Source organism: Pseudophryne corroboree, chromosome 1, assembly GCF_028390025.1.
Source record: "Pseudophryne corroboree isolate aPseCor3 chromosome 1, aPseCor3.hap2, whole genome shotgun sequence".
Classification (NCBI taxonomy): domain Eukaryota; kingdom Metazoa; phylum Chordata; class Amphibia; order Anura; family Myobatrachidae; genus Pseudophryne; species Pseudophryne corroboree.
Window position 1 is genome coordinate 827,588,942 of NC_086444.1, and position 26,284 is coordinate 827,615,225.

At 46.2% G+C, this 26,284-nt stretch overlaps 1 protein-coding gene across 4 annotated transcripts; it reads right to left on the reverse strand.

Moving 5' to 3' along the window:
• Positions 1-1,618: 1,618 nt before the first annotated feature.
• STBD1 (starch binding domain 1) lies at positions 1,619-24,835 on the reverse strand. Of its 4 annotated transcripts, none has more exons than XM_063919714.1 (2): positions 23,655-24,835; positions 1,619-2,926 (listed from the first exon to the last, which is right to left on the reverse strand). In XM_063919714.1, exons 1-2 carry the CDS (start codon positions 24,787-24,789, stop codon positions 2,100-2,102), a joined length of 1,962 nt encoding a protein of 653 aa, XP_063775784.1. In that variant the 5' UTR covers positions 24,790-24,835; the 3' UTR covers positions 1,619-2,099. The 4 variants fall into 4 exon arrangements, with proteins under 4 accessions (XP_063775784.1, XP_063775782.1, XP_063775781.1 ...); XM_063919712.1 differs by having other exon boundaries at positions 1,619-2,959; XM_063919711.1 differs by having other exon boundaries at positions 23,619-24,835.
• Positions 24,836-26,284: the final 1,449 nt, after the last annotated feature.

Genomic DNA, 26,284 nt, shown 5'->3' on the forward strand with positions numbered 1-26,284 from the left:
CGCCTCCCAGGATGCTTCCTTTGGCCGCCGGGTTCTTGTGGCCCCTCCCATAAGAAACCGCTTTAGGACATCCCCGATGTTAATCCTTGTGGAGCCCAGTGTACCCCGCAGCAGAAAATTAGATTTATGGTAAGAACTTACAGTTGTTAAATCTCTTTCTGCGAGGTACACTGGGCTCCACAAGGTGCCCACCCTGACGCACTTAGCTTCTTTGGGTTGGTGTGGCATAGCCGCCAACACCCTCTCCTGTGGCGTAATTGGCTATGAGTGATTGTCGTCTCTAGTATTTGCTACTGCATTGGGCTGGTTAACGAAACTGAGCTCCAGTGCACGGAGGCGGGGTTATAGACGAAGCGGCACTGTGCATCTTGGGAACAGTCAAAGCTTTGAGCCTGTTGGTGCCTCAGATCAAGATCCTACTCTACACCCCCGATGTTAATCCTTGTGGAGCCCAGTGTACCTCGCAGAAAGATTTAACAACGGTAAGTTCTTACCCTAAATCTCGTTTTTTGGGGGTTTTTTTAAATATAAAAAAAACTACTTACTTAATGGGGAGCTTACTAGACTCTTCAAGGAGGCAGGGTGATTTCCCGAGTGTCAGGGAGACTCCCTGAAATACTATAGCAGCAGGGTTGGCAAGAATGATACACAGCCCATTCTCAGTTAGATGATATATAGTTGCCTCATTCCATACCTGTTCAGCCTCTACACAAAATGCCTGCAGCCCATTTTTTGGTGATAGCAATAATTCCATCTTCTTTACAGAGATAAAGTAGCTAGTGAAAGACCTGCAACCTAAAGCCATCAGCCAATAAGAGCACATAATGGTCATGTAGCATGTAGTCCAAGCAGACCACTTCACTACCACAAATAGGCTGGGGGGCGGGGGTCAAAAAAAACAAACAAAACTTGTGCAGAGTTCAAACTGCTTGAGTACTGCCACGTGATCAGAGGGTGTAACTGCCCGTATTGTAATGTACACGCCTCTATAAAAACAAAATCAAATCTCCACTATAAAAAAAAAAAAAAAAAAAAAAAAAAAAGATTAAAACCAATACCGAGACAGACCGACTTTGACCTTGCCATAAACCAGGCCTGGCCAACCTGTGGCTCTCAGGATGTGTAGCTTTACAAGAACTGGAGAGCCATAGATTGGCCAGGCCTACCATACACTATCTGGTAATTGGCCTGTCTGATAGGGAGTATAGCCACTATCAGATATGAGCACCAATCACCACAGCTGTCGAATATGTTTTCAAGCAAGTTTTCATGCCTGACTGATGGATAATTGGTCATTGCTGCCGCCATACAGTGTACAAGTATGGCCACCTTAAGAGACAATGTTGTAAAATGTATGAAAACAGTGATACGAGTGGAGAAGTTGTCCATGGCAACCAATCAGCATTGAAGTAATGTTTATAATTTGCTTACTATAAAATTATACAGAGCAGCTGATTGGTTACCATGGGCAACTTCTCTACTCTTATCACTGCTTCATATTTACCCCAATGACAAGTCCCTTGGCTTGCCTTAGACCAAGTATCTGCACTGTATGCTGCAAACAATAGGATTATTAAAAGCTGGAAAATAATGGAAAGTCACCTCACAAGACAACCTGTTAATTGCATAGTTAGCCAATACATTCCTTTATTGCATTCATTCATTTTAAACATACGTTGACACAGTTTGAAACAGAAATACTTGTTTATTAAAAATTCTAAGATTAGAATAGGAGAACTGAAGACAAATCATTAGTAGATTTGCAGAAATGTGCTGAATTCAATAGAAACATCAAGTAGTTTATTTAAAAACTGAAGGTTCCGTCTCATGTTGCATGCTGTCACTTTTAAATACAAAGTTGCATGCAGGCTAAAATGCAACTTCTAAAATGTGGACTAAAAAGTTAGGTTGCTTGATAAGTCACAGTTTCAATCACTGCCAGGTAATCATGAAACTGTACTGATACAGCAAACAGTCTCACAACAGCTCGAATTAGTAAGAAGCGATAGCACTAGATTCTTACCTACTCTATATTGCAGAAAAATATAATTAGACTATAATTAAAGTGCAAGACTTAAATTTCCTAGAGACATTTTGTATTACGGATAGCCCCACCATTGTTGGGTCTCAAAATCATCATGTGCAGCCTTAGAACATCTGTTGCTGCATTCCTCCCAGCGGTTTATCTTTCCATTTTCCACCATTACAAATTTCCACTCCACGGTGGTGTCTACAGGCAGGGTGATTGAATTTGACCAGATGCCATCTTTTACATATATCAGAGGGACAAAGGCTTCCCACTCACCAAGTTCTTTTAGATCCCCAGTGACAGCAATAACTTGGGAATCAGAGTGTGTGACATAATGAACTTTGAAAGAAAGATTCACATTCTGTGGCATTGGCTGAATAGCAGCAACCTGTTTCGCTTTTGGATAGTCACCTTCATGGAACTTTGTGTCCAAGAGATAACTAGAACAGGCCTTTTCACTTACAGTAGACTCTCTGAGACCAGGACTTTCTTCTTCATCCTGATGGGATAAAGATAACATGTTGGTAGATTTATCCAGAACTGTACTAGATTGCGCATCCTGCAGAGTAAGTTCTTCAGATACATGGGTGCCTGTTAATCCTGTGGAAGTATTTTCATTGGGTATGCAGTTGGAAGCAACATCCGCATTATCTTGTAATCCAACGATTGGCTCTACAGCATCACAGTGGTTAGTCAATGAATGTTCATCAAGGGCCATGTCAGCTCTTAACTGTTCCGAAGACTCATGCTTTACAAAGTCCATTTGTCCAGAAGAATGCTTACTGTGATCATGTGATACCATGTCCTTATGAGACGCATCGTGATGGGCAAATAAATCATAGTCTTTTAATTTACTGTCCTCTGTAGCCTCCAGTATATTCACAGAATTTCTGTGGTCTGCAAAAGACGCAAAAGTCTCTGTAAGTAACCCTAGTGGGAGATAAGTAAAAGTTGTAACTAAAGTAGAAATTAAGGTCATATCACGGCAACACTTTAAACTGACAATTCCAATTATCTATAGTGTACCTGCTATCCAGAAGCAGTGAAGTAATTATTTGTGAAACACACGAGTCCTAATCAATAAGGATGACAAACATCATTTGTAACATTACTAGTACATACAGGCCATCTCAAATATATTTTTTTATCTACCCATAAAATGAATGTGCACACATCTACATATTGTACAGTAGAGCCTTTCTACAGAGCAGACCAAAGATAAATACACTCAGCTGCCAATAAAACTGCCCCAACTTCCAGATTAAGAATCTGGAACAGGCATGCACACAGCCAGCAGTGAAAGAAAATAAGAATTTACTTACCGATAATTCTATTTCTCGTAGTCTGTAGTGGATGCTGGGAACGCCGTAAGGACCATGGGGATTAGCGGCTCCGCAGGAGACTGGGCACAAAAAAGAAAGCTTTAGGACTACCTGGTGTGCACTGGCTCCTCCCCCTATGACCCTCCTCCAAGCCTCAGTTAGGATACTGTGCCCGGACGAGCGTACACAATAAGGAAGGATTTTGAATCCCGGGTAAGACTCATACCAGCCACACCAATCACACCGTACAACTTGTGATATGAAACCCAGTTAACAGCATGATAACAGAGGAGCCTCTGAATAGATGGCTCACAACAAGAACCCGATTAGTTAACAATAACTATGTACAAGTATTGCAGACAATCCGCACTTGGGATGGGCGCCCAGCATCCACTACGGACTACGAGAAATAGAATTATCGGTAAGTAAATTCTTATTTTCTCTGACGTCCTAGTGGATGCTGGGAACTCCGTAAGGACCATGGGGATTATACCAAAGCTCCCAAACGGGCGGGAGAGTGCGGATGACTCTGCAGCACCGAATGAGAGAACTCCAGGTCCTCCTCAGCCAGGGCATCAAATTCATAGAATTTTGCAAACGTGTTTGCCCCTGACCAAGTAGCTGCTCGGCAAAGTTGTAAAGCCGAGACCCCTCGGGCAGCCGCCCAAGATGAGCCCACCGTCCTTGTGGAATGGGCTTTTATGGATTTAGGCTGCGGTAATCCTACCGCAGAATGCGCCAGCTGAATAGTGCTACAAATCCAGCGCGCAATAGACTGCTTAGAAGCAGGAGCACCCAGCTTGTTGGGTGCCATCAGGATAAACAGCGAGTCAGTTTTCCTGACTCCAGCCGTCCTGGAAAAATAAAACATTTTCAGGGCCCTGACTACGTCCAGCAACTTGGAATCCTCCAAGTCCCCAGTAGCCGCAGGCACCACAATAGGTTGGTTCAAGTGAAAACCTGAGACCACCTTCGGGAGAAACTGAGGACGAGTCCTCAACTCTGCCCTATCCATATAGAAAATCAGATAAGGCCTTTTACATGACAAAGCCGCCAATTCTGACACACGCCTGGCCAAGGCCAACAGCATGACCACTTTCCACGGGAGATACTTTAGCTCCATGGTTTTAAGTGGCTCTACCCATGCGACTTTAGGAAATCCAACACCACGTTGAGATCCAAAAAGTGCCACGGGAGGCACAAAAAGGAGGCTGAATATGTAGTACTCCTTTAACCAAAGTCTGAACTTCAGGCAGTGAAGCCAGTTCTTTCTGGAAGAAATTCGACAGAGCCGAAATCTGGACCTTGATGGACCCCAATTTGAGGCCCAAACGTCACCCCTGCTTGCAGGAATCGACATAGTTGAAATTCCTCCGTCGGGGCCTTCATGGCCTCCCACCAAGCAACAAATCTTCGCCAAACGCGGTGATAATGTCTTGCGGTGACATCCTTCCTGGCTATGATCAGGGTAGGGATGACTTCCTTCGGAATACCCTTTTCCTTTAGGATCTGGTATTCTACCACCATGCCGTCAAACGCAGCCGCGGTAAGTCTTGGAACAGACAGGGTCCCTGCTGCAGCAGGTCTTGTCTGAGCGGCAGAGGCCAAGTGTCCTCTGCCAGCATCTCTTGAAGTTCCGGGTACCAAGCTCTTCATGGCCAATCCGGAACCCCGAGTATGGTTTTCACTCCTCGCCTTCTTATTCTCAGTAACTTGGGTATGAGAGGTAGAGGAGGAGACACATAAACCGACTGGTACACCCATGGTGTCACTAGAGCGTCCCCAGCGATCGCCTGAGGGTCCCTTGACCTGGCGCCATATCTTTTCAACTTCTTGTTGAGGCGGGACGCCATCATGTCCACCCGTGGTCATTCCCAACGGTTTACCCGCATTTGGAAAACTTCTGGATGAAGTCCCCATTCTCCTGGGTGTAGGTCGCCCATCGGAGAATCCTTGTGGCTTCTGCCATCCTGCTTCTTGTGCCGCCCTGTCTGTTTACATGGGCGACCGCCGTGATGTCTTCTGATTGGATCAGTACCGGCTGGTTCTGAAGCAGGGGCCTTGCTTGGCTTAGGGTATTGTAAATGGCCCTTAGCTGCAGAATATTAATGTGAAGCGAAATCTCCTTGGAAATTTCTTCCCTGTGTGACTGCACCCCAGCCCCGAAGGCTGGCATCCGTGGTCACCAGGACCCAGTCCTGTATTCCGAATCTGCGGCCCTCTAGTAGATGAGCCCTCTGCAGCCACCACAGCAGCTACACCCTGTTTCTTGCCGACAGGGTTATCCGCTGTTGTATCTGTAGATGGGACCCGGACCATTAGTCCCACAGGTCCCACTGGAACGTCCTTGCGTGGAGTCTTCCGAATGGAATTATGCTTCGTACGAAGCTACCATTTTTCCCAAGACTCGTGTGCATTGATGTACTGACACCTGTCCTGGTTTTAGGATGTCTCCGACTAGAGATGACAACTCCTCGGCTTTTTCCACTGGAAGAAACACTTTTCTGGTCTGCGTTCAGAAACATTCCCAGGAACAGAAGACGTGTCGTCGGGACCAGCTGTGACTTTGGAATATTGAGAATCCAGTCGTGCTGTTGTAGCACTTCTGCTACCCCCACTACCAACTGTTCTTTGGACCTCGCCTTTATCAGGAGATCGTCCAAGTACGGGAAAATAAAAACTTTCTTCTTGCGAAGGAGTATCGTCACTTCGGCCATTACCTAGGTAAAGACCTTCGGTGCCGTGGACAACTCCAACGGCCGCGTCTGGAACGGATAGTGACAGTCCTGTACCACATATCTGAGGTACTCCTGGTGAGGGGGGTAAATGGGGACATGCAGGTACGCATCCTTGATGTCCAGGGAGACCCTGTAATCCCCCTCGTCCAGGCTCGTAATAACCGCCCTGAGCGATTCCATCTTGAACTTGAATCTTCTGATATAAAAGTTTAAGTATTTTAATTTCAAGATGGGTCTCACCGAACCGTTTCGGTACCACAACCACTGTGGAATAGTAACCCCTTCCTTGCTGAAGGAGGGGTACCTTGACAATCACTTGTTGTGATTATAGTGTTGAATATCCACCAACACCGTCTCCCTGGCAGAGGGAGGTGCCGGTAAGGCAGATTTTAGGAAACGGCGGGGGGAAGAACATCTCGAACTCCAGCCTGTACCCCTGAGATCCTGCTTGAAGGACCCAGGGATCCATGTGAGAGAGCCCACTGTCCGCTGAAATATCTGAGACGGGCCCCCACCGTACCCGGGTCCGCCTGAGCAGCCCCAGCACCATGCTGTGGACCTACCGGACGCAGGGAGGACTTCTGCTCTTGGGAACTAGCTGTGTGTTGCAGCTTTTTTCCTCTACCTTTGCCTCTCGGCAGAAAGGATGAGCCTCTAGCCCTCTTGCTTTTCTGGGGCCGAAAGGACTGTACTTGATGATACGGTGCTTTCCTTTGTTGTGGGGTAGCCTGTGGCAAAAAAAATCGATTTCCCAGCAGTAGCTGTGGAAACGAGGTCTGAAAAACTATCCCCAAACAGTTTTACCCCCTTATAGGGCAACTTCCATGTGCCGATTCGAGTCGGCATCGCCTGACCATTGTCAAGTCCATAACCCCCGTCTGGCGGCAATGGACCTAGCGCTTATTTTTGATGCCAGCCGGCAAATATCCCTCTGAGCATCACGCATGTATAAGACCACGTCTTTTATATGCTCTATTTTCAGCAAAATATTGTCCCTATCCATAGTTATTTTCCGACAGGGAATCTGACCACGCAGCGGGAGCACTGCACATCCATGCCGAAGCAACGGCTGGTCGCAATATAATGCCCTAGTGTGTGACCATATCTTATAGGGTAAACTCCTGCTTTCTATCAGCAGGTTCCTTCAGGGCGGCCGTATCCGGAGACGGTAGTGCCACCTTTTCTGATAAGCGTGTAAGCGCTGTATCTACCCTATGGGGTGTTTCCCCGCGTGACCTATCCTCTGGCGGGAAAGGGTACGCTGCTTATAACCGTTGTAGAAATTATCAATTTCTTACCGGGGGAAGACCACTCTTCCTCACACACCTCATTTAATTTCTCAGATGCAGGAAAAACTACTAATAGTTTTCTCTCACCAAACACAATACCCTTTTATGTGGTACCTGGGGTATAATCATAAATGTGTAATACATTTTTCATTGCCTCAATCCTGTAACGGGTGGGCCTATTTGGAGGGTACACCAGTCTCATCGATGTCGATACTGGAGTCAGTATCCGTGTCGACATCTGTGTCTGTTATTTGAGGTAGCGGGCGATTTTAAAGCCCCCCATGACATTTGAGACGCTTGGACAGGCACAAGCTGAGTAGCCGGCTGTTCCGTGTCGTCGACCTTTTATGTAAGGAGTTGACACTTTCACATAATCCTTCCATAAGTTCAACCACCCCGGTGTCGACCCCGCAGGGGGTGACAACATATTTACAGGCATTCGCTCCACCTCATTATCCTCCATATACCTGTTGACACAGCCGTACCGACACACAGCACACACACAGGGAATGCTCTGATAGAGGACAGGACCCCACAAAGCCCTTTGGGGAGACAGAGGGAGAGTATGCCAGCACACACCAGGGCGCTATATATCACAGGGATAGCACCTATAAAAAAAGTGTTTTCCCTTATAGCTGCATATATTTGTATACTGCGCCTAAATTGTGCCCCCCCTCTCTTTTTAAGCCTTTCTGTAGTGTATTAACTGCAGGGGAGAGCCAGGGAGCTTCCCTCCAACGGAGCTGTGAGGGAAAATGGCGCCAGTGTGCTGAGGAGATAAGTCCGCCGAGAAGGGGGCGGAGCCTTTCTCCCGCTTTTTTCTGGAATCTGGCAGGGGTTAATATACATCCATATAGCCCTGGGGGTTATATGTGATGTATTTTTGCCAGCCAAGGTGTTTATATTGCTGCTCAGGGTGCCCCCCCCCAGCGCCCTGCACCCATCAGTGACCGGAGTGTGTGGTGTGCATGAGGAGCAATGGCGCACAGCTGCAGTGCTGTGCGCTACCTTGGTGAAGACTGATGTCTTCTGCCGCCGATTTTCCGGACCTCTTCTTGCTTCTGGCTCTGTAAGGGGGCCGGCGGCGCGGCTCTGGGACCGGACTCCGAGGCTGGGCCGGTGTTCGGTCCCTCTAGAGCTAATGGTGTCCAGTAGCCTAAGAAGCCCAAGCTGGCTGCAAGCAGGCAGGTTCACTTCTTCTCCCCTTAGTCCCTCGATGCAGTGAGCCTGTTGCCAGCAGGTCTCACTGAAAATAAAAAACCTAAAACTAACTTTTTCTAAGAAGCTCAGGAGAGCCCCCTAGATTGCACCCAGCTCGGTCGGGCACAAAAATCTAACTGAGGCTTGGAGGAGGGTCATAGGGGGAGGAGCCAGTGCACACCAGGTAGTCCTAAAGCTTTCTTTTTTTGTGCCCAGTCTCCTGCGGAGCCGCTAATCCCCATGGTCCTTACGGAGTTCCCAGCATCCACTAGGACGTCAGAGAAATTAATATTGCTGAAGTTTGAATTAAACAACAAGTCTTCCACCAAAATGGAGGCACCATGAGGGAGGTGTAAGAAGTGGTGTTACTTGTATTTGCAGTAACTGCATTATGTGCTGCAGTTACCGCTTTATACATGTAATCATGCAGGGAAATTATTAGAAGAACTGGCATATTATGTGCCAGAAACAGGAGTGTTCTAAACTGTCATTACCGTAGTAAAAGTTCCTTTTGCTAGAGACGGACCTCACCATCAGAACTTTGTAGTGTATTGAAATGGCTTCGGTAATCGCAACAGTAGTTCTAAATGCTTATGATTAGGTCTGGGGCACTCAGAATCCTATACTACTTTATAGCTATAATATTGTACCTGGATTGTATTACTTATTAAGTGCAGCAGAAAAAGCTACCAATAGTAATTACTGAAAGGGATTTAGATAAATATTTAAGTGAGAAAATATAAGTTAATAAGCACTCTACTCTATTGACAAAGATACTAGATTGATAAGTGTTGTGTATGATTTTTCTTTCTATGCACCAGTTCTAGGCTCATTTTAATTACTAGTCTGGGAAACCCACTACATCTCTATCTTTCTTCTTGCCATTTAGTTAAATGCAATATTATATAGACACACAGAACTGTTCCCAAGTTTGTCTGGAATTGTTCACCATTAACCAGCATTGGCCATCAGCCAGCTCCAGATAAGGTCAGAAGTAAAAAGATCCCTGGACAAGTTTTGACATTAAGCAACATAGTCAAACGTGTCCAATTTAACTAGCTAGTTATTACAAAGTTCTGCAATAACATACCTCCCTAACGTCCTGAATATTCAATTTTTCTGAGGCTGACCCACCACTCATGTACCGTCGTGGGAAAAAACTTCTGCTTCTTTGTTTTTTTTTTTGTTTTTTTTTTTGGGGGGGGGGGGGGGGGGGGGGTGAATAGATGCCATGCGCATATGCACAGGATCTATTAACAGTGCAGGGAGAGCCTGGGACAGTGATGTAAACAGGTGCCACAAGAATCCATCCCCTTTCACCAAGGCTCCACCCCCTTTTTCAAGCACCACTTTTGGGTGGCATGCAATATTGTTCCTTTTTCTATGTCCAATCACAATTGAACAAGTATATCCCAACAACACGCAATACATCATATGACAGTGTTTCCCAAACTCTGTTTTCTAATAGCCCCTTACAGTCAAGGTTTTAAAATGTCCTCAAGCATGGCATAAGGTAGTTAAATTAAAGTGATGGAGGAAGTAATTAAGGGGGACACTAAGCAGTAATTAAGGGGGTCACTAAGCAATGATAAAACTGGAGAAGTGAGCTAGTGGAGAAGCTGCCCATGGCAACCAATCAGCATTGATGTAACATTTATAATTTGCATACTGTAAAAGTATACAGAGCAGCTGATTGGCTGCCATGGGCAGCTTCTCCACTTTTATCACGGCTTAGTACATGTCCCCCTATCATCTGTGCTGAAGGATAGATGGCCTTAAAAAGAAGGACTGCTAGGGGGCTTTGATAACAGAGTATGGGACACACTGCTGTGAAGGCTTGGATATATAGATAATTTGGGGAACATAATCTGCATGTTTGTTTACAAGTGAAAATTGTATATAAACTGTATTTGTTTGTTATGTAACCTGCATTTGAGACACTTACGGTGCGATCTGTACTAGAGGCCTAATTCAGACCTGATCATAGATGTGCTAAATTTAGTACACCGACATGCGGGTGGACGTCCAGTATAAGGCTAGTCTGCATTTCAGGCCCTACCCCGGCACACAAGTACAAAAGCATTGCACAGTGGCGATGCTTTCGTACTTGAAGAGTAGCTCCCTGGCAGCGAGCTACTAGTCACTGTGCTGGTCGCAGCGGCTGCGTGTGACGTCACGCAGCCACCGCGGCCCACCCCCACATGGTCCAGATACACCTGCGTTGCCCGGACTGCACCCCTAAATGGGTGGGGGGTGTTCATCAAATCGACAGTGTCTAGGTCGACAATGTTTAGGTCGACCACTATAGGTCGACAGTCACTAGGTCGACATGGATGGAAGGTCGACAGGATTTCTAGGTCAACAGGTCTAAAGGTCGACATGAGGATTTTATTTTTTTTGTGTCGTTTTCTTCGTAGAGTGACCGTGCTTCGCTCGCCATGCTTCGGGCATGGTGCCTTCGCTCCGCTACCGCTTCGCTCGGCACACTTTACCGTTCCAATCGTAGTCCACGTGGATCGTTAAGTATGAAAAAAAATCAAAAAAAAATAAGATTTTACTCACCGGTAAATCTATTTCTCGTAGTCCGTAGTGGATGCTGGGGACTCAGTAAGGACCATGGGGAATAGCGGCTCCGCAGGAGACTGGGCACAGCTAAGAAAGAATTAGGACTACCTGGTGTGCACTGGCTCCTCCCACTATGACCCTCCTCCAGACTTCAGTAAGGATACTGTGCCCGGAAGAGCTGACACAATAAGGAAAGGATTTTGAATCCCGGGTAAGACTCATACCAGCCACACCAATCACACCGTATAACTCGTGATATTATACCCAGTTAACAGTATGAAATATAACTGAGCCTCTCAACAGATGGCTCAACAATAACCCTTTTAGTTAACAATAACTATATACAAGTATTGCAGACAGTCCGCACTTGGGACGGGCGCCCAGCATCCACTACGGACTACGAGAAATAGATTTACCGGTGAGTAAAATCTTATTTTCTCTAACGTCCTAGTGGATGCTGGGGACTCCGTAAGGACCATGGGGATTATACCAAAGCTCCCAAACGGGCTGGAGAGTGCGGATGACTCTGCAGCACCGAATGAGAGAACTCAAGGTCCTCCTCAGCCAGGGTATCAAATTTGTAGAATTTTGCAAACGTGTTTGCCCCTGACCAAGTAGCAGCTCGGCAAAGTTGTAAAGCCGAGACCCCTCGGGCAGCCGCCCAAGATGAGCCCACTTTCCTCGTGGAATGGGCTTTTACAGATTTAGGCTGCGGCAGGCCAGCCACAGAATGCGCAAGCTGAATTGTGCTACAAATCCAGCGAGCAATAGTCTGCTTTGAAGCAGGAGCACTCATCTTGTTTGGTGCATACAGGATAAATAGCGAGTCAGTCTTCCTGACTCCAGCCGTCCTGGAAACATAAATTTTCAAGGCCCTGACTACGTCCAGTAACTTGGAGTCCTCCAAGTCCCTAGTAGCCGCAGGCACCACGATAGGTTGGTTCAAGTGAAAAGCTGATACCACCTTAGGAAGAAACTGGGGACTAGTCCTCAATTCTGCCCTATCCATATGGAAAATCAAATAGGGGCTTTTGCATGACAAAGCCGCCAATTCTGCCACCCGCCTTGCCGAAGCCAAGGCCAAAAGCATGACCACTTTCCACGTGAGATATTTTAAATCCACGGTTTTGAGTGGTTCAAACTAATGTGACTTTAGGAAACCCAACACCACGTTGAGGTCCCACGGTGCCACTGGAGGCACAAAAGGAGGCTGAATATGCAGCACTCCCTTGACAAATGTCTGAACTTCAGGCAGTGAAGCCAGTTCCATTTTGGAAGAAAATCGATAGAGCTGAAATCTGGACCTTAATGGAACCCAATTGTAGGCCCATAGTCACCTCTGACTGTAGGAAGTGCAGAAATCGACCTAGCTGAAATTTCTCCTTTGGGGCCTTCCTGGCCTCACAGTATGCAACATATTTCCGCCCTATGCGGTGATAATGGTTAGCGTTCACTTCTTTCCTAGCTTTAAATAGCGTAGGGATAACTTCCTCCGGAATTCCCTTTTCCTTCAGGATCCAGCGTTCGACCGCCATGCCGTCAACGCAGCCGCGGTACGTCTTGAAACAGACAGGCCCCCTGCTGCAGCAGGTCCTGTCTGAGCGGCAGAGGCTATAGGTCCTCTGAGATCATTTCTTGGAGTTCTGGTTACCAAGCTCTTCTTGGCCAACCCAGAACAATGAGTATAGTTCTTACTCCTCTCCTTATTATTCTCATTACCCTGGGTAAGAGAGGCAGAGAAGGGAACACATACACCGACTGGTACCCCCACGGTGTTACCAGAGCGTCCACAGCTATCGCCTGAGGGTCCTTGACCTGGCGCAATATCTTTGTAACTTTTAGTTGAGGCGGGACGCCATCATGTCCACCTGTGGCCTTTCCCAACGGTGTACAATCATTTGGAAGACTTCTGGATGAAGTCCCCACTCTCCCGGGTGGAGGTCGCGTCTTCTGAGAAAGTCTGCTTCTCAGTTGTCCACTCCGGGAATGAACACTGCTGACAGTGCCAACACATGATTTTCCGCCCATCGGAGAATCCTTGTGGCTTCTGCCATCGCCATCCTGCTTCTTGTGCCGCCCTGTCGTGTACATGAGCGACCGCCGTGATGTTGTCCGACTGGATCAGCACCGGCCGGTGTTGAAGCAGGGGCCTAGCCTGACTTAGGGCATTGTAAATGGCCCTTAGTTCCAGAATATTTATGTGTAGGGAAGTCTCCTGACTTTTCCATAGCCTTGGAAGTTTCTTCCCTGTGTGACTGCCCCCCAGCCTCGAAGGCTGGCATCCGTGGTCACCAGTACCCAGTCCTGTATGCCGAATCTGCGGCCCCCTAGAAGATGAGCACTCTGCAGCCACAACAACGACACCCCGGCCCTTGGAGACAGGGTTATCCGCCGATTCATCTGAAGATGCGACCCGGACCACATGTCCAACAGATCCCACTGGAAAATCCTTGAATGGGACCTGGCGAATGGAATTTCTTCGTAAGAAGCTACCATCCTTCCCAGGGCTCGCGTGCATTGATGCACCAACACCTGTATACGTATTAGGAGGTCTCTGTCTAGAGACGACAACTCCTTGGACTTCTCCTCCGGGAGAAACCCTTTTTATCCTGTTCTGTGTCCAGAACCATACTCCGGAACAGTAGACGCGTCGTAGGAACCAGCTGCGACTTTGGAATATTCAGAATTCAGCCGTGCTGTTGTAGCACTTCCCGAGATAGTGCTACTCCGCCGAACAACTGCTCCCTGGACCTCGCCTTTATAAGGAGATCGTCCAAGTACGGGATAATTATTTCGGCCATTACCTTGGTAAATACCTCGGTGCCGGGGACAGACCAACGGCAACGTCTGGAATTGGTAAGGACAATCCTGTACCACAATTTTGAGGTACTCCTGGTGAAAAGGGTAAATAGGGACATGCAGGTAAGCATCCTTGATGTCCAGTGATACCATCCAGGCTTGCAATAATCGCCCTGAGCGATTCCATTTCGAACTTGAACCTTCGTATATAAGTGTTCAAGGCTTACAATTTTAGAATGGGTCTCACCGAACCGTCTGGTTTCGGTACCACAACATTTTGGAATAGTAACCCCGGCCTTGTTGAAGGAGGGGTACCTAGATTTCACCTGCTGGAAGTGCAGCTTGTGAATTGCCGCCAGTACTACCTTTCTCCGAGGGCAGCAGGCAAGGCTGAGGTGAGGTAACGGCGAGGGGGAGTCGCCTCGAACTCCAGCCTGTATCCCTGTGATACTATTTGCAGAACCTAGGGATCCACCTGTGGGCAAACCCACTGGTCCCTGAAGTTCCCGAGACGCGCCCCTACCGCACCTGTCTCCACCTGTGGAGCCCCAACGTCAAGCGGTGGACTCAGAGGAAGCGGGGGAAAATTTTTGATCCTGGGAACTGGCTGCTGGTGCAGCTTTTTCCTTCTTCCCTTGTCTGTGCAGAAAGGAAGCGCCTTTGACCCGCTTGCTTTTCTGAAGCCGAAAGGACTGTACCTGAAAATACGGTGCTTTCTTAGGCTGTGAGGAAACCTGAGGTAAAAAAAAAAAAAAATTTCTTCCCAGCTGTTGCTGTGGATACGAGGTCCCAGAGACCATCTCCAAAAATTCCTCACCCTTATAAGGCAGAATCTCCATGTGCCTTTTATAGGCAGCATCACCTGTCCACCGCCGGGTTTCTAATACCCTCCTGGCAGAATGGACATTGCATTAATTCTGGATGCCAGCCGGCAAATATCCCTCTGTGCAATATATATATATATATATATATATATATATATATATATATATATATATATATATATATATATATATATATATATATATATATATATAGACTTGCAGAAGTGTGGCACTCGGCTTGATGAATAGACAATAAACCAGTCAGGTCTTACAACGTTTCAGTGCTTTTATTGCACTATCGTCAGGATACAAAACAAATGAAAATGTTACATACCTTTATACACCTACACCCAGAGTGAATTCGCGCCAGCAGGTCAGTCTGAACCTCCCACTCGCGTCCAATACATATTACATCATCACGTTAGTGACACCCATCACCATAACAACAGAAAACAAATAATCTCATCACGGCCTCTGAAAAAAGTATCTATATATTTCAAGAGCAACAAATCTTAAAAGCAACTGAAACTCAGATATTCATTTAACCCCTTGGGTGACAATACATCCAAGCGGTAAATCCATTCCGTTTCCCGTTGCAATAATAATCGATTACGATCACCTCCTCTCAGAGGCTTTTGTACAAAATCAATCATCCTGTATTTAATACTCGCAACACTGTGGTTAAATTCGGCAAAGTGCCTGGCTACAGGTTGGTCAGATTTACTCTTGCTAGCTAGAGCAGCTCTAATAGCCGACCGGTGCACAGACATTCGGTCCTTAAATCTGCCCTGTGTCTTACCTATATAGGAAAGACCACAGGGACAGATAATCTGGTACACCACATACGTTGAATTACATGTCAGGTGGTGTTTAATGCGATATTCTTTACCTGTATGTGGGTGGCAGAAGACATCCCCAGGCATAAGATACCCGCAAGTAGTACAACCACATTTGAAGCAGCCAAAGCTTTTAGTAGACATAAAGTGTGATGGTTTCTCCTTAATGGCACTAATGTCGGCATGTACTAATAGGTCTCTTAAATTGCGACCCCTCGTGAAACAAGGCATGGGATTCATATTGTGAAAAGGTAATTGTCGGTCAGACTTAATAACATGCCAATGTTTTTTAATTACTGTATTAACCTTTCTCGATTGGATGTTAAATTGATTAATTACTGGAAATCGTGTCATATCATTGTTTTTAATCTCAGATTTATCCAATAATCGTGCTCTATCCAGCATCATCACTTTCACGCTGGTTTTTACTAAATCTTGTCTGGAATAACCTCTTGCAACAAGTTTCTCAATTAAAGACTCTATCTGTGCTCTAGCAATGGAGCTGTCAGAATTAATTCTCCAAATCCTTAGCATCTGAGAGTAAGGTAATGATTTTTTCAAGCTAGGAGGGTGGCAACTAGTGTATTGAAGAAGTGTATTGCGATCAGTAGTTTTTGTATGTACTGATGTCACAAACTTATGAACATTAATCATAATGTCCACATCAAGAAAATCAATTTTCTCTTGACTCATTCTGATGGTGAATTTAATTTGACATTGACTATTATTGTTAGTTTCAATTAAATCAACAAATGATGACTCAGTACCCCTCCAAACAATAAATAATCTATAAACCGTTTATACAAAACAATATTGGATGAAATATCTAAATCAGAAAAAAAGATTTTTTGTTCTATATTAAACATAAAGATATTAGCTATCATCGGAGCAACAGCAGAGCCCATTGAGCATCCGCTCAACTGAATGTAAAACTTGTTATCAAATAAAAAGTAATTTTTTTTCAACACAAATTCCAATAAATGAATACAAAATTCCACAAAACCCTCAGAATACATGCCACTGGAGACCAAGAACTCATTAACCATCTGTAAAAGGGCGGTTGATAATATAATTAATCAAAAATTAGCCGATTCTTTGTTTCCTAAGTACCCTTTGACTCCCCTCCTTTATACCCTCCCAAAAATACATAAGGGATTAACTCCCCCTCCTGGTCGGCCGATCGTGTCGGCACGGGGTTCGCTATCACAACCTGCTTCTGTATATCTGGACGCAATACTTCAACCGCTGGTTAAAAAACATAAGAACTTTCTATTGGACACCACGATGTTCTTGAATGAACTGATTTCCTTACAGGAATTACCTGAAGGAGCTTGGATGATTTGCGCTGATGTTGTTAGCCTTTAGACCGTGATTCCTCAAGAGGCTTGTTTACAGATGGTTAATGAGTTCTTGGTTTCCAGTGGCATGTATTCTGAGGGTTTTGTGGAATTTTGTATTCATTTATTGGAATTTGTGTTGAAAAAAAATTACTTTTTATTTGATAACAAGTTTTACATTCAGTTGAGCGGATGCTCAATGGGCTCTGCTGTTGCTCCGATGATAGCTAATATCTTTATGTTTAATATAGAACAAAAAATCTTTTTTTCTGATTTAGATATTTCATCCAATATTGTTTTGTATAAACGGTTTATAGATGATTTATTTATTGTTTGGAGGGGTACTGAGTCATCATTTGTTGATTTAATTGAAACTAACAATAATAGTCAATGTCCAATTAAATTCACCATCAGAATGAGTCAAGAGAAAATTGATTTTCTTGATGTGGACATTATGATTAATGTTCATAAGTTTGTGACATCAGTACATACAAAAACTACTGATCGCAATACACTTCTTCAATACACTAGTTGCCACCCTCCTAGCTTGAAAAAATCATTACCTTACTCTCAGATGCTAAGGATTTGGAGAATTAATTCTGACAGCTCCATTGCTAGAGCACAGATAGAGTCTTTAATTGAGAAACTTGTTGCAAGAGGTTATTCCAGACAAGATTTAGTAAAAACCAGCGTGAAAGTGATGATGCTGGATAGAGCACGATTATTGGATAAATCTGAGATTAAAAACAATGATATGACACGATTTCCAGTAATTAATCAATTTAACATCCAATCGAGAAAGGTTAATACAGTAATTAAAAAACATTGGCATGTTATTAAGTCTGACCGACAATTACCTTTTCACAATATGAATCCCATGCCTTGTTTCACGAGGGGTCGCAATTTAAGAGACCTATTAGTACATGCCGACATTAGTGCCATTAAGGAGAAACCATCACACTTTATGTCTACTAAAAGCTTTGGCTGCTTCAAATGTGGTTGTACTACTTGCGGGTATCTTATGCCTGGGGATGTCTTCTGCCACCCACATACAGGTAAAGAATATCGCATTAAACACCACCTGACATGTAATTCAACGTATGTGGTGTACCAGATTATCTGTCCCTGTGGTCTTTCCTATATAGGTAAGACACAGGGCAGATTTAAGGACCGAATGTCTGTGCACCGGTCGGCTATTAGAGCTGCTCTAGCTAGCAAGAGTAAATCTGACCAACCTGTAGCCAGGCACTTTGCCGAATTTAACCACAGTGTTGCGAGTATTAAATACAGGATGATTGATTTTGTACAAAAGCCTCTGAGAGGAGGTGATCGTAATCGATTATTATTGCAACGGGAAACGGAATGGATTTACCGCTTGGATGTATTGTCACCCAAGGGGTTAAATGAATATCTGAGTTTCAGTTGCTTTTAAGATTTGTTGCTCTTGAAATATATAGATACTTTTTTCAGAGGCCGTGATGAGATTATTTGTTTTCTGTTGTTATGGTGATGGGTGTCACTAACGTGATGATGTAATATGTATTGGACGCGAGTGGGAGGTTCAGACTGACCTGCTGGCGCGAATTCACTCTGGGTGTAGGTGTATAAAGGTATGTAACATTTTCATTTGTTTTGTATCCTGACGATAGTGCAATAAAAGCACTGAAACGTTGTAAGACCTGACTGGTTTATTGTCTATTCATCAAGCCGAGTGCCACACTTCTGCAAGTCTATATTTATACTTTTGGTATATGTGGAGGCACCGGCGCAGTCATTTGAAATTTGCGTGGAGTGCCGGTCTGAAACTGCTATATATATATATATATATATATATATATATATATATATATATATATATATATATATATATATATATATATATATATATATATATATATATATATATATATATATATATATATATATATATATAAAACACAACGTCTTTAATATGCTCTATGTTAGCAAACTATTTTCCCTGTCCTAGAGTATTAATATTATCTGACAGGGTATTAGACCACGCTGCAGCAGCACTATTTATGCTGAGGCGATTGCAGGTCTCAGTATACAACCTGAGTGTGTATATACAGACTTCAGGATAGTCTCCTGCTTTTTATCAGCAGGCTCCTTCAAGGTGGCCGTATCCTAAGACGGCAGTGCCACCTTTTTTGACAAACGTGTGAGCGCCTTATACACCCTAAGGGATATCTCCCAACGTGACCTATCCTCTGGCGGGAAAGGGTACGCCATCAGTAACTTTTTAGAAATTACCAGTTTCTTATTGGGGGAACCCACGCTACTTTTCACACTTCATTCATTCATCTGATGGGGGAACAAAACACTGGCAGCTTTTTCTCCCCAAAAATAAAACCCCTTTTATGTGGTACTTGGAGATCATGTAACGGATGTTCCTAGTGGATTGTGTATATGTCTCAATCTCGTCGACACTGGAGTCAGACTCCGTGTCGACATCTGTGTCTGCCATCTGAGGTAACGGGCGCTTTTTTGAGCCCCTGATGGCCTTTGAGACGCCTGGGCAGGCGCGGGCTGAGAAGCCGGCTGTCCCACAGCTGTTTTACGTCATCCAGCCTTGTAAGGAGTTGACATTGTCGTTTAATACCTTCCACCTATCCATCCACTCTGGTGTCGGCCCCACAGGGGACGACATCCCATGTATCGGCCTCTGCTCCACCTCCACGTAACCTTCCTCATCCCACATGAGGACACAGCCGTACCGACACACAGCACACACACAGGGAATGCTCTGACTGAGGACAGGACCCCACAAAGTCCTTTGGGGAGACAGAGAGAGAGTATGCCAGCACACACCAGAGCGCTATATAATGCAGGGATTAACACTATAACTGAGTGATTTTTCCCCCCAATAGCTGCTTGTATAACACTACTGCACCTAAATTTTGTGCCCCCCTCTCTTTTTAACCCTTTGAGCCTGAAAACTACAGGGGAGAGCCTGGGGAGCTGTCTTCCAGGTGCACTGTGAAGAGAAAATGGTGCCAGTGTGCTGAGGGAGATAGCTCCGCCCCTTTTTCGCAGACCTTTCTCCCGCTTTTTTATGGATTCTGGCAGGGGTATTTATCACATATATAGCCACTGGGGCTATATATTGTGATATATTTGCCAGCCAAGGTGTATTTATTGCTTCTCAGGGCGCCCCCACCCCAGCGCCCTGCACCCTCAGTGACCGGAGTGTGAAGTGTGTATGAGGAGCAATGGCGCACAGCTGCAGTGCTGTGCGCTACCTTGGTGAAGACTGATGTCATCTGCCGCCGATTTTCCGGATTTCTTCTTGCTTCTGGCTCTGTAAGGGGGTCGGCGGCGCGGCTCCGGGACCGAACACCAATGGCCGGTTCCATGCGGTCGATCCCTCTGGAGCTAATGGTGTCCAGTAGCCTAAGAAGCCCAAGCTACCACCAGTTAGGTAGGTTCGCTTCTTCTCCCCTTAGTCCCTCGCTGCAGTGAGTCTGTTGCCAGCAGATCTCACTGTAAAATAAAAAACCTAACATACTTTCTTTCTAGGAGCTCAGGAGAGCCCCTAGTGTGCATCCAGCTCGGCCAGGCACAGGATTCAAACTGAAGTCTGGAGGAGGGTCATAGTGGGAGGAGCCAGTGCACACCAGGTAGTCCTAATTCTTTCTTAGCTGTGCCCAGTCTCCTGCAGAGCCGCTATTCCCCATGGTCCTTACGGAGTCCCCAGCATCCACTAGGACGTTAGAGAAAGAAAGAATGTGAAAAACTCATGTCGGCCTTTAGACCTGTCGACCTAGCACATGTCGACCTAGAAACCCTGTCGACCTTCCATCCATGTCGACCTAGTGACTGTCGACCTATAGTGGTTGACCTAAACATTGTCGACCTAGACACTGTCGATCTTCAGACCGGATCCCAAACGGGGGGCCAAACACCGCCAGCCCTCCCACCGTGCGACCGCCTCTGCCCGTCAATCGGGATCCAGCTGCTAGATGGCCAAGGGGAATACATACGTAATGCCGGCAGATGGTATGCCAGCTGTCAGTATACCGACAGTGGCATCCCACCAGCCTTAATCTTGTCAGTGAGCGCAGAGAGAGTCTTCTCGCAGGCTTACCACGCTTCGGGCCCAAGGCTTAGTAAATAGACCCCAAAGTATTAACCGGCTCCTAAATGCCATGTTACAGGCGGCGTTTGAAAAATTGCAGCTAGGAGCAGATGGGCAGGTACTTTGGGGGACATGTACTAAGCAGTGATAAAAGTGGAGAAATGAGCCAGTGGAGAAGTTGCCCATGGCAACCGATCAGCTGCTCTGTATATTTTTAAAGTATGCAAATTATAAAATGTGTCAATGCAGATTGGTTGCCATGGGCAACTTTTCCTTTATCACTGCTTAGTACATGCCCCCCTTAAGGGGGGTACTCACGGAGCGATCGCTGCTTAAAATCTAAGCAATCTGACTAGATTGCTTAAAATCTAAGCAATCTGACTAGATTGCTTAAAATCTAAGCAATCTGACTAGATTGCTTAAAATCTAAGCAATCTGACTAGATTGCTTAAAATCTAAGCAATCTGACTAGATTGCTTAAAATCTAAGCAATCTGACTAGATTGCTTAAAATCTAAGCAATCTGACTAGATTGCTTAAAATCTAAAGCCCAGTACTCACGGGCCGATCAAGGAGAGATGCGTGCTGAGCGAACCGCTCAGCACACATCTCTCCTGCCGCTCAGCACAGCGCGATCTGTGCTGAGCGTGCGGGGGGAGACGGGGGGGCCGCTCACTTCACCCAGCGGGTGAAGTGAGCGACCCGCTAGATTGGCCTGCATGCAGGCCAATCTAGCAGCGGCGATAGCGATGTGCGGGGCCGCGCATCGCTATCGCCGAGGGGGCTACACACGGAGCGATCCTGCCGATATTCTAAGCAATCTAGTCAGATTGCTTAGAATATCGCTCCGTGAGTACCCCCCTTAAGCAATCTGACTAGATTGCTTAAAATCTAAGCAATCTGACTAGATTGCTTAAAATCTAAAGGGCCCTACTCACTGGCCGACCCGCCGCCGAGCTGCCCGACGGCGGATACGGCCGACGAGCGACCCGGCGGCGGGGGGGCAGTGACGGGGGGAGTGAAGTTTCTTCACTCCCCCCGTCACGCGGCTGCATTGAAGTGCAGGCAAATATGGACGAGATCGTCCATATTGGCCTGCATGCACAGCCGACGGGAGACCAGCGATGATCGAGCGCGGGGACGCGCATCGTTCATCGCAGGAGTCTCCACACTGAAAGATATGAACGAGTTCTCGTTCATTTATGAACGAGATCGTTCATATCTTTCAAAAAATCGGCCAGTGTGTAGGGCCTATAAGCAATCTGACTAGATTGCTTAAAATCTAAGCAGTGATCTCTCAGTGTGTACCTCTCACAGCGATAGCTGTGTGGCCCCGTACATCGCTATCGCTGGTGCTAGATTGAGTCTGCATGCAGACTCAATCTAGCAGGTCGATCATTTCACCCACTGGGCTCAGCACACATCGTGCTGCGCTGAGCAGGGGGAAGGTAGGCATGTGCTGAGCGGTTCGCTCAGCATACATCTCCCCCCAAATCGGGCCGTGAATACAGCCCTTTAGTTTATCTACAACATAGGTCTGCAAACTCGGTCCTCATTATCCCACACAGTGCATGTTTTGCAGGTAACCCAGCAGGTGCACAGGTGTATTAATTACTCAGACATTTTAAAAGGTCCACAGGTGGAGTTAATTATTTCACTTGTGATTCTGTGAGATCTGCAAAACATGCACTGTGTGGGGTAATGAGGACAGAGTTTGCAGACCTATGCTCTACAAGCTTCAATACATATGTCCCTTGGCACTATCTGCATCACAGCAAAGTAGGCAGAATGGATTAGGGAGCACAAAGACCTGTATAGCTAGGGAAAAGGTTTTGCCTTAAGCAATTACCCTACACAGACCGGACCTGGGATGTAGCACAAACCAACACCATCATCTTTACATTTAAGTACCTTTTCCTTACAATCAAAATAGCTTTAGGGGGATGACACTAATACAGCCACATACCCTCCAACTGTACCTTTTTGGCAGGTACCGTACCTTTTTTTTTTTTTTTATGGCCTGTACTGGCCAAAAAGAGCTTTGTACCGATTTTTTACTCACTAACAGGTACATTTACTAAGCAGTGATAAGAGCGGAGAGGTGAGCCAGTGGAGAAATTTCCCCACCAACCAATCAGCAGCTCTGTATGATTTTATAGTATGCAAATTATAGATGTTACTTCAGTGCTGATTGGTTGCCATGGGCAACTTCTCCGCTCTTATCACTGCTTAGTAAATGTACCCCATCTCCATAGAAAGTATAGGAAAGTTTACCCGTGGTCACACCCCTTTTCCTTATATGTACTGGTTTTCGAGGGTACAATGTTGGAGGGTATGCAGCCAAAATGCAGGCTAAAACGCCAACGTGCAGCTCTCTGCCAAATGTAACTATACAATTTGTCAGTCTACCAGGTCTTAACTTCAGAAAACCCGAGCCTTTTCATTTCAGATTAATGAATACAAAGTGGGCAACTATCCGGACTAATAGCCCTCTACACCGAGATAAATGGACATAGGCAATACTAGAATACATACAGGTAACACGGAGCTTTCAGCCTCCAGTGTATGTTATATAGCAGCCTACCTGTTGCATTGGCATTTTCTTGAATCGCCTCCTCACCATTGATATGCAGAACCTTTTGGGCACGTATAGGGTGCACCTTCTCTTGAACAGACCCAGTAGCACTGCAGGGTTCCTCTCCATTGCTCTGCAGCCACTCTCTCTGTGAGACATCTGTGGGAGAGTCCTCCGCCCTCTCTTTCTGCTGGGCATTTTCAGGGTACGCTTCTCCTTCAGGCTGCGTTCCATCTTCCTCATGCAGACCTACAAGATGCGCCAGAATGTCACTGGACTGCACATTCGCCTCAGTCAGGATGCCTGCAGGGCATCCTGACAGATCTTCTGTGATCTGCAAGCCTGCACTCGATGCAACATCCGGGGGGTAGGTAGCCTCCACATTGCATTGCAGTTCTGCAGAGACATCTGTGGGCAAGTCATCCAAATTGGTCTGTACCCCATCTCTCCCTGACACACCTGATGAGTGCATATCCTCTACATTGCTTTTCACCTCTTCTTTGTCTGGAACGTCTGGGGCCTGGATGGCCTCTTCATTGCTTTGCACCCCATAATTATCTGGGGACTGCAGATCCCCTACGTTGGTTTGAGCCCCATCTCTATCTGGGACACCGGCGGGGTAGCCCTCTTCCGCAGATGGCAGCGCCGCTTGCTCGGAGACAGTATCCCTATACAATTCCCCTTTGGGCTGCAGTGCAACGTCCTCGTGTGGGGGGGACCCCAGTGTCCCATGTGTTTGCACGCAGTCCCCTGCACGGAGCACCTCATCCTCAGACATCGGCTGGACATATTGAGGGGACTCTTTCCGCACACGGTCTGCCGGAGCCGGCTCAGTGATCCTGCCCTGTCCTGAAGTAGTTATGTGACCAGCGTCCCGGCTTGCTCCCGTGTCTGCTCCGGACTCCTCACTGGTGGCGCACGGCGCAGTGTCCGGGGCATTCCCTGCAGCCAGCGGCTCCTCCGCTCTCCCTTCCTGGGGCTGCTGCTCACCTGCATCTGGTTCCCTTCTCTTTCCCCTGCCCCCAAACCAGACCCAGGTGAAGATGGCTGTCAGGATTCCAAACACCAAGACTGACCACATGCTGCCGCCGGCGTAGTCTGCCCGCTGGGATCCCTGCTTCCCTGCCTGTACAGCTACAGTATTACTGCGCAGCTGGTGAGCCCCAGCTACAAGCACCATGCCAGACCCACCCAGCAGGACACGCACTCAGCACGCAGCCACTCAGCTGCCGCCTACTCCCTTTTATCTCCCAGGATCAGCTGCTGCTGGAGAGAGATCTGCATCAGACCCCTCCTTGCTGCACAGGATCACCAGCTACCCGTCCCATACTGACACATCAGATAAATCTATACCCTCCAGCTGACGAGGCTGAAGTTAGCTTCTTATTCGGCCAGCTTCTTATTCAAGCTCTAGCTTCTTATTCACTTCTTATTCGAACGCCAGCTTCTTATTCAGTTCATTCAGTTTTGCAAGGGTTAATGAGTCTTGGGTCACAAATTTGACACCTGAAATCAACAGAGTAGGTTCACTTACATATGACCCACTTGTATTTTGTGTGGCCCAACGCTGTTTTGGGCATGAAATACACTGGCAAACTGGGCACACACACACCATATTTTACCATTTTGAATAAGTAGCTGTAGTTTTGCAAGGGTTAACTAGTCTTGGGCCACAAATTTGACCCCCAAAAACAACAGAGGGTGGTCACTTACATATGACCCACTTGTATTTTGCCTGGCCCAACGCTGTTTTGGGCATGAAATACACTGGCACAGTGGGCACACACACCATATTTTACCATTTTGAATAAGTAGCTGTAGTTTTGCAAGGGTTAACTAGTCTTGGGCCACAAATTTGACCCCCAAAAACAATAGAGGGTGGTCAGTTGCATGTGACCCACTTGTATTTTGCCTGGCCCAACGCTGTTTTGGGCATGAAATACACTGGCAAAGTGGGCACACACACCATATTTTACCATTTTGAATAAGTAGCTGTAGTTTTGCAAGGGTTAACCAGTCTTGGGCCACAAATGTGACCCCCGAAAACAACAGAGGGTGGTCACTTGCATGTGACCCACTTGTATTTTGCCTGGCCCAACGCTGTTTTGGGCATGAAATACACTGGCAAAGTGGGCACACACACCATATTTTACCATTTTGAATAAGTAGCTGTAGTTTTGCAAGGGTTAATCAGTCTAGGGTCACAAATTTGACAACTGAAATCAACAGAGGGTGATCACTTGCATGTGACCCACTTGTATTTTGCCTGGCCCAACGCTGTTTTGGGCATGAAATACACTGGCAAAGTGGGCACACACACCATATTTTACCATTTTGAATAAGTAGCTGTAGTTTTGCAAGGGTTAACTAGTCTTGGGCCACAAATTTGACAACTGAAATCAACAGAGGGTGGTCACTTACATATGACCCACTTGTATTTTGCCTGGCCCAACGCTGTTTTGGGCATGAAATACACTGGCACAGTGGGCACACACACCATATTTTACCATTTTGAATAAGTAGCTGTAGTTTTGCAAGGGTTAACTAGTCTTGGGCCACAAATTTGACCCCCAAAAACAATAGAGGGTGGTCAGTTGCATGTGACCCACTTGTATTTTGCCTGGCCCAACGCTGTTTTGGGCATGAAATACACTGGCAAAGTGGGCACACACACC

What these genes read in the sequence shown, in the direction of transcription:
- STBD1 (XM_063919708.1), bottom strand. Translation starts at nt 24,789, where the DNA reads ATGGTGCTTGTAGCTGGGGCTCACCAGCTGCGCAGTAATACTGTAGCT. An exon ending in AGAAAATGCCAATGCAACAG is followed by an intron (nt 2,960 to 23,618) that starts GTAGGCTGCTAT and finishes ATCTCCCACTAG; the next exon opens with GGTTACTTACAGAGACTTTT.